Consider the following 15,787-nt stretch of genomic DNA (forward strand, 5'->3'; position numbering starts at 1 on the left):
TTCACCTTTTAACCCCCAAAAATAAATAAGATTCTTCCTTGGACCAAGAGAAACGTCCAAGTATCATGTCACTAGGACCTTTAGATCAAGAGCCCAAGACAAAGACGGACAGTTAGAAATATCGACGGTTGATTCCACAAGTTTACTAAAGAGAAATTAACCTTACCAGGTCCTTAATAAATAGTCATAATAGTAACTGATAGACAATTAATACTGAAATTATGGTGATTCAACGTTTGTACAGAATGGACGAAACACATGGGGTTGAATACCACCGAGGTCGTAGTAATGAATAATCGATTTTCAAAGTTTACTTATATGTTTAATTGTGGCAAATAAACAGAACCACTTCTAGATGTTTTAAATAAAATAATGTATTGCCACGTTGCTGCCAAATATAGTGATAATGAACAAAAAGATATCCCCCCCCCCACCCCCCCCCCCCCCCACCCCCCCCCCCCCCCACCCCCCCCCCCCCCCACCCCCCCCCCCCCCCACCCCCCCCCCCCCCCACCCCCCCCCATAACTAGAATCAACATGATCATCAGCATTACAGTCCAGCATTTATCATCAATATTTAGAGAACACAATTCTCCTCATGTAAGAGACGGTGTAGTAAAATTAACATTAAGGTCGACTTAATCCAGGGGATAGATCAAATATCATCCTGGCTAACTAATCCTCCAATTTTCCTTATACCCCTGGTAAAACAACCCCTTTAAACCCAGCTCTTGCTCAACTCAACCCTCTGATAAAACTGAAGCAAGCGATAAACTATTTAGAAAACAATATTTTTTTACAGTCCAAATTCAGCTAACTCCTCATAAAGTGCATCCCTGACTTTAATTTATCTTCCAACTTCAAAAAAACGCCCTCACACTTAAATAGTCTGGCAATATCCGAACTCTTATTTCTTATTTTAATTCCCTGTTGAACGACACTCTGATTGATTTACTACCCTGGCCAACTTATCTATACCTCTACCTTCGAGTTTCTTTCTATACTTTTTTTTTTACTTGATTTTCGCTCCCCTCCCAATTTTTCAAAACCCGTTAAGATTTCCTTTAAATGGTCTCTCTGCATAGCCGATGGGGAATTAAGGGCAAATGCTGCCCTAATTTCTCGGTAAGAAACACGTTGGAAAATAATTGACTGTAATATTTATTGCAACAAGAGAGGCTTAGCATTATTTCGATTAAACAAAAATTAAATGTTTGGAAATCTATTTATTCATACCCAATGTTTTTTTTATTAAGCTCGTTTTAGTTTTATAGTGACTATACCAGATTAATACATATTTTTTTTTCATAAAACTTTTTTTATTTTAAAGTTCTTATATACAAATTGTGATGATTTTGTAATAGTGACTAACACATTTTTTTACTGTGGCTCTTTCGTGGTATTGCACCATAGATCAAAAATATTACACTGGTATTTAAGTTAGAAAACCAAAGCAAATAGAATATTCTGCAATCTTTAGTCGCAGTATTATCCAGAAAACACTAGCCATTTGCCGTTTTTTACGTGGATTATTATTTTCCATTCCTTTACTACAAAAAATAACATGTATCAAAATATAAAAACGTGATTTAAATATGTAATAGTTTAAAACATCATTGATTTTATATTGCAAAACCATCAAAATTTACATGCCACTCCATGGGATTTGGCTGAGCTTCGGCTAGAACTCAGTAGGGTGCAGCAATTTAGATTTTGGGGAGTTAAAAGTTCTTTTCTTTATGACTGTGTCTGTTTCTGACCCAAGTTTTTTTTTACGCGACACGTGTTGTTGTGTACTCCTACCTTGTTTAGCAAGAATTTACGTCCTCTGAAATTCACTTCTATAAAGAGAGATTCAGCAACTGGTACCTTGCAAAGGAAATTCCTTTCGAAGATAGTTTGAAAGTTTCTTAGTATCCTGGACTGGATGTGAGGAAGGAGCTTCTATTTCCTGAGTTGTACTGTGGTAAACTTCTTCTTTTAAAGAGTTCTGCAGTATAATTACCTATCTGGCAATAGATATAGATCTAAGGGTTTTTCCATGAGTTTTCCTTGCAGCTAAGTGATTACCCACTGGGGTTCGATTTTAAATTCAGTCTGACCTCGTCTTACTCATGCAACAAAAAAATGTTCATCACAGCCTATCCTGAATTAATTTAATGAAAGTTCAGGAACTTTATAGATCTGATAATATTATAACGAGACACAATTGTATTTCACGCGGCATTATCAGTTTGACAGTTAAATAAAATAATGTTACGCGAAAATGGTATGTAAAGCTAAGAATGGTGGGAGGTTAGTCATACTACCGTTCGGCTTGTATTAAGCAAGGACCAGATTTCCTTACAAAAGCGGAAAAAAAAGCCTCAGGATCTCTGGAACATTTGATAGTTTTTTTAGAACAAGAGACAATGATCAGGAAATTGGCCAAAAAGAGTGAAAACTTTAGAAACGTTTTTCTTACTATATCGTGGTGTAAAACAATAAAAATATAACAGTTTCAAACTTTTACAGTTAATACATGCAGATAAATCACTCCGACTTTGATCAATAGACGGGAAAGTCTTTACGGAAATAAAACCGGTAGTGGAAGTAATAACCACGGTTTGCTATGTTATTCGTAAATAAATTTGAAAGCCTCGATTTATGGAAGTTGGAAAACTGAAAGTTCTGTTTTATAAACATTGATACATAAGAGTGGGTCTGTGATGTGAACTGACAAACAAATACAAAGGCGATAAAGGCACTGACAAATGGCCACAAAACGGAATCGACCGGGGGCCAACAACCCCAGCACGTGGCTGCATGAATACACAGTAGCGCTGTGCTTGTGGGCCTTTACTGCCCATCACTGTACATTCTTATCTTTTCACTATAAAAGTATGATTTATAGTGATTGAGAATTCCGGGCGAGGTTTAATATACAGATATACTACGCTTAGGGGTTCATGTTTTTTATGTTTAATTCGGACCAAATAAATATTTTTCATTTTTAAAATGTCTGTAGGTGTAATGTAAAAGACTTAAACCAGTATTGATAAATTATAGTAAAATCAGGTAATAATTATAACCAAAATGTATAACTAGTAATTTACTGTATTGACTCCTCCACAGTTTCCAGAAATTGCAGGTATAAATAGTGATATAGTACCAGTAGTCATTTCTGAATTTAAAAACATGTGTGTAATTTAATTAAAATTAGTTATTTTAATCAGAATTTATTTTATTTTCTAATAAATTAAATATCAAAACAAACATTTAAAACTTTATTATTATTTCCTACGTAAAATAACATACAGGGTTATTAGAAAATTAATTTAAGATACTTTTAAAATAAAACCATACTGATTAACTATAACAGTTCATTTTTAATAAATACATTAACATGAAAATTAAAAAATCTTAAAAATATGGGCATAATAAAGTTTTTGAACACATCATGCTCTGTATAGGTTTTTGTAGTCCAAGCACAAATTGATTGTTATAAATATTATACTATTATGAAAACTATTTTCAAAGTAACAGAAAATAATTTTTCAATCTTTAAATCCCAAATTTATCAACTACTAGTAAGTTGTAAAAACCATCTCTTTAATTATACAGGTGTTCTGAAAAAAAAGGTGCCCATACGTCAGGGCGGAGATTCCACGAATCAAAATAAGAAAAAAAAAGGTCTATCCCCTAATTAACATAGGTTCCCGAAAATGCTTAGTTTTACCAAGTTAAAAAAATACAGGGTGAAAGATTTCGTCTGAATTTCCAGTTCCCCTGCTGCAACGAAGCCCTACGGGTATTTGTTGGCTGTTACTTAAGATGTACAATTTAGCGTACTATATGTAAAATGAACTGAAAAATTGAATAAAACCGTTTCCAGACCTGTAGCTACAGTAATTATTTAAGATATGTGACCGAATACGCGCAACAACTTGGTCCCGAAAAACAATTACATTTTTAGTTTGAAGCCAAGATTTACTAATTAAATGTACAATAACCAGCAAAATACTATTTTTCACGGTGACATGTAGAACATTAATTTCGAAGAGAAAGATGTAAAATAAGGTCTAAGACTAGAACAATAAAAGACAAACGCAAACCTTTAAAAAAAAATCCTTAATTACAATCAAAACGCATGAAAAATAGACAAAATCTGTTAAGTCTCCTCTACAAATGTTAATCATTGAAATTAAAAACAAGCTGTTTTATTAAAATATTTGAATTTGAGAAACAAAATAATTTCTATTAAAACATATGTTTAAACAATGTAAACATTGTTTATAATAATTTAGAATAACCTGTTACCAAGCAGCTATTTTTTCCAGTTGCTCCTTAATGCGTGTGTTGATCTGTACTTTAATACAAGTTAAGTGCGAAGTGCCGTTGAAGTTATTTTTGATAGCTAATAATAACTTATTCATCATGGCATGTAAATTAATATTAGTACAAACAAATGTGTGAAATGGCAGACATTCATTTAATGAACGGTCTTGCACAATTGCAACAGTCTCAGGCTAGAACGACTCTATCAGAACATTTTCCTCATAGACAGGTTACCCGACTCATAAATGTTTCTTCTTCCTCATTCATAGAAGGCTAAGCGCGACGGGAACCATTAAATCTGGAAAAGATTGGTAGATCAGGGAACGGCCACGTACAACGTGTACAGCTAATGTGGAGAGGGCTGTTGAACGAAATAGAGAATCATCCAGAAGAAGTAACTAAGAACTAGCCTTAGATTTTCGGTGTTAGTAATTCAATTGGTCTGGAAGATTTTAACACGAGCAGCATGTTGCATTCTTATCACTATCTAACGACCACAAAGTATCCAATAAAAGCTCACCCGCAGCAACGCCACACCCAGAACATGACAGAGCCCCCATGTTAATGCCGTCGTCTCTCAACAATCCAGCTGTGGCCGAACACCGAACACACAATTCGAAGGCCACCAGGCCACCCATTGCACAAAACACCAGGCGACTCGTAAAATTCATACTTACTAGGATCTAAACAAAACAACACCCTACTCCAACAAGATTCTGGTCGCGAGGAACTACAACGATCAAAAAACCCAATAACACGACGGTTCGAAACAAGACAACCCCTCACAGAACTGCACATCAATTCGCACTAAGTGCACGACCGCTAAGCACGAGGTATCCCCCCCCCAAGAGAGGCACCCAACAACATCCAGGAAAACACCTTATCAAAGGGTCCCTTACTTTTGCCTCGAGATTAACTTTCTCTCCGTGTTCACAATGCCAAATGGCTTATTCCGAAGGATGCAGAAATCCAACATTTTAAATACGATTATCTTTACTGATGAAGCAAAATTTTTCAAGAATGGGCTATTCTTAACAACCCACAATACTCACATTTGGGCAATTGAAAATCCACGTGCTCTTTTCAGAGAACCGTCACCAATATCAGTTTTCCTATTAAAACGTTGGGCTGCTATCTGGGTGATAAAATTTTTATTAGGTTTTTTACCTGATACGCTCAATGTGAAAATTATTTACATTTCTTGACGACTAATCTGAATGAGTTACTCGAAATGTGCCAACTCATAAACACACGCAACAACATGAGGTTCATGCAGGATGGAGCTCCACTTCATTACACATTACAAGTAATAGAATTTTAAATTGAAGCATATCCAAAACAGATGGAATTGACTCGTATTCGGGTTCGAGGAGCCCCCAGTACAAGCATAGGCCTGCAGTCAACCTGACCTCAATCCTCTACGACTTTTTCATATGGGACTTTTAAAGACGCTTGTCTACTACTCGCCTGTGTAGATACCAATAGAAGAGTTGCGATCCAAACCAAGGATTGTTAAACGGATCTCAAAGGATAACTGAGAACACCTGGGTCTTCGAAACGAGATCGGCATTCTAATGAGAAGACGGCTGGATGCTACATTTTGAATAGGGAAACATTTTGAAAACATCGACTGTGAACGGTGGTTAGTTTTTATTAGGACAAGTGTAACTATTTATGTTGAGACATGAAAATTCAGCATAACTTTTTTATGTATGCATTGTTAAAAATATTTACTTGAACAAAAATAATAGTAACTCATCTAATTTGTCTTTTAATAAAAACAGCTGTTTAGATTTCCAAAATTAACATTTGTAGAAGAGCTTAAACAGATTTTGTACTAATTTTTTCATGCGTTTTGTATGCGAATTAAGATTATTATTTAAAGTTTGCGATTGTCTATTATTGACTTAATTTACATCTTTCTCTTCGAAATTAAATTTTCCTACAAGTACCGTGAAAACCTATTTTGGATGGTATTATTGTACATTTAACATAGTAAAATCCTGCTTCAAACCTAAATGTAATTTGTTTTTTCGGGACCAAGTTTCGCGTATTTTCGTCACAAAATCTTAAAATTTACTGTAGCTAAAGCAGTCTGGAAACGGTTTTATACAATTTTTCAGTTCATATTAACATACATACCTAAATTGTACATCTTAATTAACAGCCAACAAAATACCCGTAGTGGCATCGTATTCAGCAGGGGAACTGAATTTCAGACGAAATCTTTCACGCCTGTATAAACTTGGTCAACTAAGCATTTTCGGACCTATGTTTAATTAATACCTATTTTCTTATTTTTGATGTGAGGAATCACGCGCCCTTACTTATCGGGCACCTTTTTCATCAGACACACCCCTGTATCAAAATGACGGTTACATGAGAAATTTAAATCGTTATGAATCTAAAATATTTAAATCGCAGAGTGGTTTACTTTTTGCTGGTCTACTGTACATACATTTAACTTGAAGCTACACTGGGGACAGCAAAACCCGGCGTTTTTTTGCTGACACAGAAAAAAAAATGGTGTCCAGGATTTGGAGTAAAAGGGTTGATCGATAGTTTACTTCGGGTGATGACTGATGGAGTGGGTGGCTCAGTGTTAACATGAGGGAGTTCCTATTCCCTGCACGGTATGGCTGGAAGGGTTTGACATGACTGAGTATTGAACAGAGTTCGCTTCCCCTCTTTCAGAGTGACATGACCTAGTATTGAACAGAGTTCGCTTCCCCTTCTTCCAAGGAGACATGACCGAGTACTGAACAGCGCTAGTTTCCCCCTTCTTCCAAGGAGATATGACTGAGTAATGCACAGAGTTCGCTTTCCCCCTTCTTCCAGAGTGACATGACCGAGTATTGAACAGAGTTAGTTTCCCCTTCTTCCAAGGAGACATGACTGAGTAATGAACTGAGTTCGCTTCCCTTTCTTCCAAGGAGACATGACCGAGTAATGAACAGAGTTCGCTTCCCCTTCTTCCAGAGTGACATGACCGAGTAATGAACAGAGTTCGCTCCCCTTCTTCCAGAGTTACATGACCGAGTATTGAACAGAGTTAGTTTCCCCTTCTTCCAAGGAGACATGGCCGAGTATTGAACAGAGTTAGTTTCCCCTTCTTCCAAGTTGACATGACCGAGTACTGAACAGAGTTAGTTTCCCCTTCTTCTAAGGTGACATGACCGAGTATTGAACAGAGCTAGTTTCCCCTTCTTCCAAGGTTACATGACCGAGTATTGATCAGAGTTAGTTTCCCCTTCTTCCAGAGTGACATGACCTAGTATTGATCTGAGTTAGTTTCCCCTTCTTCCAAGGTGACATGGCAGAGTATTGAACAGAGTTAGTTTCCCCTTCTTCCAGAGTAACATGACCGAGTATTGAACAGAGTTAGTTTCCCCTTCTCCCCAAGGTGACATGACCGAGTATTGAACAGAGTTAGTTTCCCTTTCTTCCAAGGTGACATGACCCGAGTATTGAACAGAGTTAGTTTTACCTTCTTCCAAGGTGACATTACCAAGTATTGAAACAGAGTTAGTTTCCCCTTCTTCCAAGGTAACATGACCGAGTATTGAACAGAGTTAGTTTCCCCTTCTTCCAGAGTAACAAGACCGAGTATTGAACAGGAGTTAGTTTCCCCTTCTTCCAGAGTAACATGACCGAGTATTGAACAGCGCTAGTTTCCCCTTCTTCCAATGAGATATGACTGAGTAATGCACAGAGTTCGCTTCCCCTTCTTCCAAGGAGATATGACTGAGTAATGCACAGAGTTTCGCTTTCCCCTTCTTCCCAGAGTGACATGGCCGAGTATTGAACAGAGTTAGTTTCCTCTTCTTCCAGAGTGACATGGCCGAGTATTGAACAGAGTTAGTTTCCCCTTCTTCCAAGGTGACATGACCGAGTACTGAACAGAGTTAGTTTCCCCCCCTTCTTCTAAGGTGACATGACCGAGTATTGAACAGAGCTAGTTTTCCCCCTTCTTCCAAGGTTACATGACCGAGTATTGATCAGAGTTAGTTAGTTTCCCCTTCTTCCAGAGTGACATGACCGAGTATTGATCTGAGTTAGTTTCCCCTTCTTCCAAGGTGACATGGCCGAGTATTGAACAGAGTTAGTTTCCCCTTCTTCCAGAGTAACATGAACGAGTATTGAACAGAGTTAGTTTCCCCTTCTCCCAATGTGACATGACCGAGTATAGAACAGAGTTAGTTTCCCCTTCTTCCAAGGAGACATGGCCGAGTATTGAACAGAGTTAGTTTCCCCTTCTTCCAAGGGTGACATGACCGAGTACTGAACAGAGTTAGTTTCCCCTTCTTCCAGAGTTACATGACCGAGTATTGAACAGAGTTTAGTTTCCCCTTCTTCCAAGGAGACATGGCCGAGTATTGAACAGATTTAGTTTCCCCTTCTTCCAAGGTGACATGACCGAGTACTTGAACAGAGTTAGTTTCCCCTTCTTCCAGAGTTTACATGACCGAGTATTGAACAGAGTTAGTTTCCCCTTCTTCCAAGGAGACATGGCCGAGTATTGAACAGATTTAGTTTCCCCTTCTTTCCAAGGTGACATGACCGAGTACTGAACATAGTTAGTTTCCCCTTCTTCCAAGGTGACATGACCGAGTATTGAACAGAGCTAGTTTCCCCTTCTTCCAAGGTTACATGACCGAGTATTGATCAGAGTTAGTTTCCACTTCTTCCAGAGTGACATGACCGAGTATTGAACAGAGTTAGTTTCCCCTTCTTCCAGAGTAACATGACCGAGTATTGAACAGAGTTAGTTTCCCCCTTCTCCCAAGGTGACATGACCGAGTATTGAACAGAGTTAGTTTCCCTTTCTTCCAAGGTGACATGACCGAGTATTGAACAGAGTTATTTTCCCCTTCTTCCAAGGTGACATGACCGAGTATTGAACAGAGTTTAGTTTCCCCTTCTTCCAAGGTGACATGACCGAGTATTGAACAGAGGTTAGTTTTCCCCTTCTTCCAGAGTAACAAGACCGAGTATTGAACAGAGTTAGTTTCCCCTTCTTCCAGAGTAACATGACCGAGTATTGAAACAGAGTTAGTTTCCCCTTCTTCTAAGGAGACATGACCGAGTATTGAACAGAGTTAGTTTCCCCTTCTTCCAAGGTGAAATGACCGAGTATTGAACAGAGTTAGTTTCCCCTTCTCCCAAGGTGACATGACTGAGTCTAGTGCCCGCTATGCCCTTCTTATAGGATCTTGACAGGAGGCGGTACCTACCAATCTTACCCACCCTGAATCAAGAACACTCAAGAAGGAAGAGCAGAGGTTCTTTTAGGATTAATTGCAATAAAATTTTTCTCAGCTTCCTGTACTTTACGTGAACAGAAAAATAAAAAGTGACAGTAAGATATTCTACTTAAGCTTTCAAGTCTGTTATTATGGTGGTAGAAATTACGAATAACAGTAGAAATTAAGTAATTATGATCAGTATTCTTCCTCATTATAAGGAAATGCGGCCAAAACTATCATAAGCTCCACCATTTCATTTTCTGGTAACTCCAATCCCACAACTTAGGTAAGGGGTATGATCCAAATTAATACATCAACACCAGTAATCATTATAAAAATTCAAATATTGATGATAAAATACAAGTATCCAGTTTTCACCATTAAAATCTGTACGTCCCCATTTTTATTGATAGGATAAAAATTAAGTGCTCGTAGTAGAACGATCATAAACTTAAACTTAAACACTAAAATCCTTAACTTTCAGGCACTATCCTCTCTTGAAACCACTTTTCTTATTGATTCTATATTTTTCGTATTAAACGTTTTTCGGATGACTCCTACTGTGATTTTCTGTCACACTTGGCAACATAAACTGCTACACCAACTTCCTTTTTCCTTTCTTTATTTTCTGTACCCCCTTTAAATATGCAGAGTTGATATGAGTATGAAATATAAATAAAATGGTTTCAGAGACCATTTTCTAGTTAGCAGAGTCCGGCGAGAACTAGCAAAACGCTATCTTGAGCCATCGTTCTTTCGTTCTTATCCTTTGCAGGAAAATAAATTTTTTGTTGGCATCATCCAGACCTCTTATTGTCACTCTCCGAAATACCAAAGTTTACCTTATTTAGAGTTAAGTTAGGAAATTCCCCTGCCCATATTGGAGCTGCATCCACTTTTAATCGTCAACAAAAATAGCTAACTAACAACTTTTCATATCTCGCTACCATAATTTTTCCTAACGCTCCATGGTGCGTACTCACGATTAGGGAGTGAGCTTTCCGGTTAATTTTTAAATGCGCTTTCTTTGAATGTGTACATTTATGAAATTAACTACCACATTCCACGGACTGTTAACACAGGCACATTTTTATAAGCATAGTCAAAATTCATCGGAAGGGCATACTTCACTAATTACCATTGGTCAAGAAATATTTGTAGATGTAAAGAAGGTCCTGCTATCCAATGTAGGAAAATGCCTATGGTTCACTGTTATATCTTCATGCTACTTTACCGGACAGGTTGAAATGAAATTTTCCACTACACAATTTACCAATCACATGGTCGAATATTGTTTAGATTACTTCGCAACGTTACTCTGTAACCCACATCTTCGAGGTTAATTGTTAATGCTATCCTTTACTCTTCCCATTTTTTCACTTTCTCCGGATTAAGGCATGCTTCGTCTGGTCTCCTATATACCTAGTCCTCTAGTTGTCCTGGACCTTCATGATGGTTTTCAAGATGGCCTCGCTTTGACGACCTTGAGTTATCTTTCAAGCTGACACATCATCAGTAGCAAAATGATTTTCTCTGATCACCAGTAGTTTGAGACTTTATTGTATCTCGGTTTCCGTCTCTTTGATATGGACCATTACAGCATCAGAGAGTAAAGTTCGTTATAGTCCCACTCTAGTGTCAGCTATTCCAGAGACAGAGTCCTTTCCTCTGATGGTAACATCCGTCAGAACGTTTTTCACCTATTCTATCCTTCAGAAAAAAGGACTCCACAGAATGTTTTTAATGCTTTGTCAGCATTCTTAATCCATCGCTGCAATCAGCTGTAAAGAACAAGTTACAGTGTGTTTTTGTTGGATATTCAATAAAAAATAATAGGTTGTCTTGCTGCCACAAACCAAAGCCTCTAACGGTAATTTGCATCGGTTGCCTTTCCCACTACAGGCTGTATGTTCTTTTAACATTTTTCTTGATTATCACTGAAGTAACTTCAATTTCAAAAGATATTTTCCTGAATGTTTTACCAACTAGTCTATATCAGTTTATAAATGTACTCTAGCACCTATGTTTTCACTCTCGCAGCGTGTCATTCTTTAGATCGCAGAAGTGGACTTTAGAACAACCTACTTTATCAGTAAATTAGATTGTATTTCTATTTGTTATATCCTGTTCAACCTTGTGCCCTGTTCCCTCCAAACTACAGCTATACGCTACCCCGGCAGACGAGAGCGTAGTGGGTACACCTGTGATGGGCACTACGCTGTAATGTACAGTTGATTGATACGTACACTACCGCCAGATGGCAATACTCTCGCGTCACCTAGCACAGAACATAACAGCCTGTGACGTCACAGCGTAGTAGGTACTCCTGTGATGGGCATTACGCTGTAACGTACAGTTGATTGATACCTACATTACCACCAGATGGCAATACTCTCGCGTCACTAGCACAGAACATATCAGCCTGTGACGTCACAGCGTAGTGGGTACACATGTGATGGACACTACGCTGTAATGTAACATTGATACCTACATTACCGCCAGATGGCAATACTCTCGCGTCACCTGGCACAGAACATATCTGCCTGTGACGTCACAGCGTAGTGGGTACACATGTGATGGGCACTACGCTGTAATGTACAGTTGATTGATACGTACATTACCGCCAGATGGCAATACTCTCGCGTCACCTGGCACAGAACATATCAGCCTGTGACGTCACAGCGTAGTGGGTACACATGTGATGGGCACTACGCTGTAATGTACAGTTGATTGATACCTACATTATCGCCAGATGGCAATACTCTCGCGTCACCTGGCACAGAACATATCAGCCTGTGACGTCACAGCGTAGTGGGTACACATGTCATGGACACTACGCTGTAATGTACAGTTGATTGATACCTACATTACCGCCAGATGGCAATACTCTCGCGTCACCTGGCACAGAACATATCAGCCTGTGACGTCACAGCGTAGTGGGTACACATGTGATGGGCACTACGCTGTAATGTACAGTTGATTGATACCTACATTACCGCCAGATGGCAATACTCTCGCGTCACCTGGCACAGAACATATCAGCCTGTGACGTCACAGCGTAGTGGGTACACATGTGATGGGCACTACGCTGTAATGTACAGTTGATTGATACCTACATTACCGCCAGATGGCAATACTCTCGCGTCACCTGGCACAGAACATATCAGCCTGTGACGTCACAGCGTAGGATCGATACACTATCACCAACTCATTAACTAGTTAACTGCTTATCAGCTCGGGCTCTGGCCTTATTCCTAACACAGTATTGTGAAATCAACCGCAGACGTGCCAGTCTGTAGAGAAGAAACTCAAAAATCTACCAAACAAGCTTGGGAGAGTTAAGTTTAATAAAACTTGATTATAACTTTAAACTACGTAAATAAGTTGAGCAGACATTAAATGTTAAAACTGTGTATGGAAAACTTAACAAAAATGGAAAACATGCTTGTAAGTCAACTTCGAAGAAGACGAAAAAGCTCACTACTTAATAGATTCTACTAATTGGCCGAGCATTAACGAAGCTTGTTAAGCAAGGAATTGGAAATATTTAATATTTATATATCTCTCTGAGTGTATGTCACACGGCTTATCGAGAATAAGCTGACCTAGAGACACAAAATGTTGCATGAAGCTTTATTTCCATACAAGACACATCGAATTCAATGATGGTGCATGGGATTCGCTAGGATGAGCCAACTTTTTTAATTTCCCTTTTGGAGCCATAAGGAAATGAGAAGATTGTGAAATAAATAAGTTTATAAACAAATTGAGAACAATTGTACGACATATTTATATAGAGTAATACATTTATTTTAACTACCAGTAAGACGTTTCGAGAAATATTTCGCCTGCAGAATTTAAATTTACAATATACTACAGTTCTACATGAAGGAGGATGGGTTCTATGATTGTGCATGTCTATTCATGGGATTTGGCTGAGTATCATTAATCGGTAGGCTGGCCATTTCTCTTTATCTGCCAGGGATTTAAAAGTATATTATACATAAACATAATGGCAATAATAACATTGTTACATAAATACATTTATAAACAAACTGAATACAATCGTTCGAAATATTTATACAGAGTAATGCATGTATTCTATCAGTCAAACATTGCGAGAAAGATTTCGCCTGCAGAATTTAAATTTACAATATACTACAGTTCTACATGAAGGAGGAAGGGTTCAATGATTGTGCATATCTATCCATGGGATTTGGCTGAGTATCATTAATCGGTAGGCTGGCCATTTCTCTTTATCTGCCAGGGATTTAAAAATATATTCTATATAAACATAATGGCAATGAGAAAATTGTGATATAAATAAATTTATAAACAAACTGATTACAATCGTTCGAAATTTTTATACACAGTAACACATGTATTCTATCAGTCAGAAATTTCGTGAAATATTTCGCCTAAAGACTTTAAATTTGGCATCATACTACAGTTCTACATGAAGGAGAATTGGTTCAATGATGGAGTATGTCTATCCATGGGATTTGGCTGAGTATAATTTATCGATAGGCTGGCCATTTCTCTGTATCTGCCGGAGATGTAAAAATATATTTTATGTATAATGTCCGTATGTATAAAAAACATCTCGTGAATTAAATTAGCTATGCTGGCTACTTTACATTTTTCGTACAATTTTAGCAGCATTTCATATGGCGTACTTGTACTTTGTTTTATTTCCACAATGCGTTTTTAGTAAACTAAGTATATTCATAGCGTGCACAAAAGTAAATTCTAAGTAACACTGATGTGGACACGTTAGTGGAACACTAACATGCTGTCAAATAATAATAAGTTTTATTTACTTCTTTGACTTTCTATGGCCGACGAAAAACGCAGACTAAGTTATTGCCCAAACACTATAAATATAGAATAAATAGTCGTCTCAATAAAATAATTGAACATCAGGTTAAAAATATAATAAAAACTACTCAAAAATGTGATACGGTTGAGCACATTTAAATTTAAGCGTAAAGAACGTAATTGGCTTTAAATATACGAAGGCAACTCAAAGGCTGAAATTATTTGAGACATTAGCTTTCCATCTCGTGGTTCACAAAATAAATACCAACCAGATTAAAATAACGTTGGCGCAGAGCTACTGCAGTTACTTTCCACTGTCCATAAAATGTTACTGTTACTTAATTCCCAGTGTATACAGAGCACAATTGTGTTACTTTCCACTGTCCATAAAATGTTACTGTTACTTAATTCCCAGTGTATACAGAGCACAATTGTGTTACTTTCCACTGTCCATAAAATGTTACTGTTACTTAATTCCCAGTGTATACAGAGCACAATTGTGTTACTTTCCACTGTCCATAAAATGTTACTGTTACTTAATTCCCAGTGTATACAGAGCACAATTGTGTTACTTTCCACTGTCCATAAAATGTTACTGTTACTTAATTCCCAGTGTATACAGAGCACAATTGTGTTACTTTCCACTGTCCATAAAATGTTACTGTTACTTAATTCCCAGTGTATAAAGAGCACAATTGTGTTACTTTCCACTGTCCATAAAATGTTACTGTTACTTAATTCCCAGTGTATACAGAGCACAATTGTGTTACTTTCCACTGTCCATAAAATGTTACTGTTACTTAATTCCCAGTGTATACAGAGCACAATTGTGTTACTTTCCACTGTCCATAAAATGTTACTGTTACTTAATTCCCAGTGTATACAGAGCACAATTGTGTTACTTTCCACTGTCCATAAAATGTTACTGTTACTTAATTCCCAGTGTATACAGAGCACAATTGTGTTACTTTCCACTGTCCATAAAATGTTACTGTTACTTAATTCCCAGTGTATACAGAGCACAATTGTGTTACTTTCCACTGTCCATAAAATGTTACTGTTACTTAATTCCCAGTGTATACAGAGCACAATTGTGTTACTTTCCACTGTCCATAAAATGTTACTGTTACTTAATTCCCAGTGTATACAGAGCACAATTGTGTTACTTTCCACTGTCCATAAAATGTTACTGTTACTTAATTCCCAGTGTATACAGAGCACAATTGTGTTACTTTCCACTGTCCATAAAATGTTACTGTTACTTAATTCCCAGTGTATACAGAGCACAATTGTGTTACTTTCCACTGTCCATAAAATGTTACTGTTACTTAATTCCCAGTGTATACAGAGCACAATTGTGTTACTTTCCACTGTCCATAAAATGTTACTGTTACTTAATTCCCAGT

At 37.5% G+C, this 15,787-nt stretch overlaps 1 protein-coding gene across 1 annotated transcript in view; it reads right to left on the minus strand.

Annotated features, from left to right (window-relative positions):
* The window catches only part of LOC124368315 (glycine receptor subunit beta-type 4-like), a 185,234-nt gene extending 180,279 nt beyond the window's left edge, over nucleotides 1-4,955 (minus strand). Inside the window, exon 1 of the mRNA XM_046825589.1 lies at nucleotides 4,838-4,955. Coding sequence (XP_046681545.1) covers nucleotides 4,838-4,955 — 118 coding nt within the window. The remainder of the gene's footprint in view (nucleotides 1-4,837) is intronic.
* Between the last annotated feature and the right edge of the window lie 10,832 nt (nucleotides 4,956-15,787).

The sequence above is a fragment of the Homalodisca vitripennis genome, chromosome 8 (assembly GCF_021130785.1).
Source record: "Homalodisca vitripennis isolate AUS2020 chromosome 8, UT_GWSS_2.1, whole genome shotgun sequence".
In the NCBI taxonomy this organism is placed as follows: Eukaryota; Metazoa; Arthropoda; class Insecta; order Hemiptera; family Cicadellidae; genus Homalodisca; species Homalodisca vitripennis.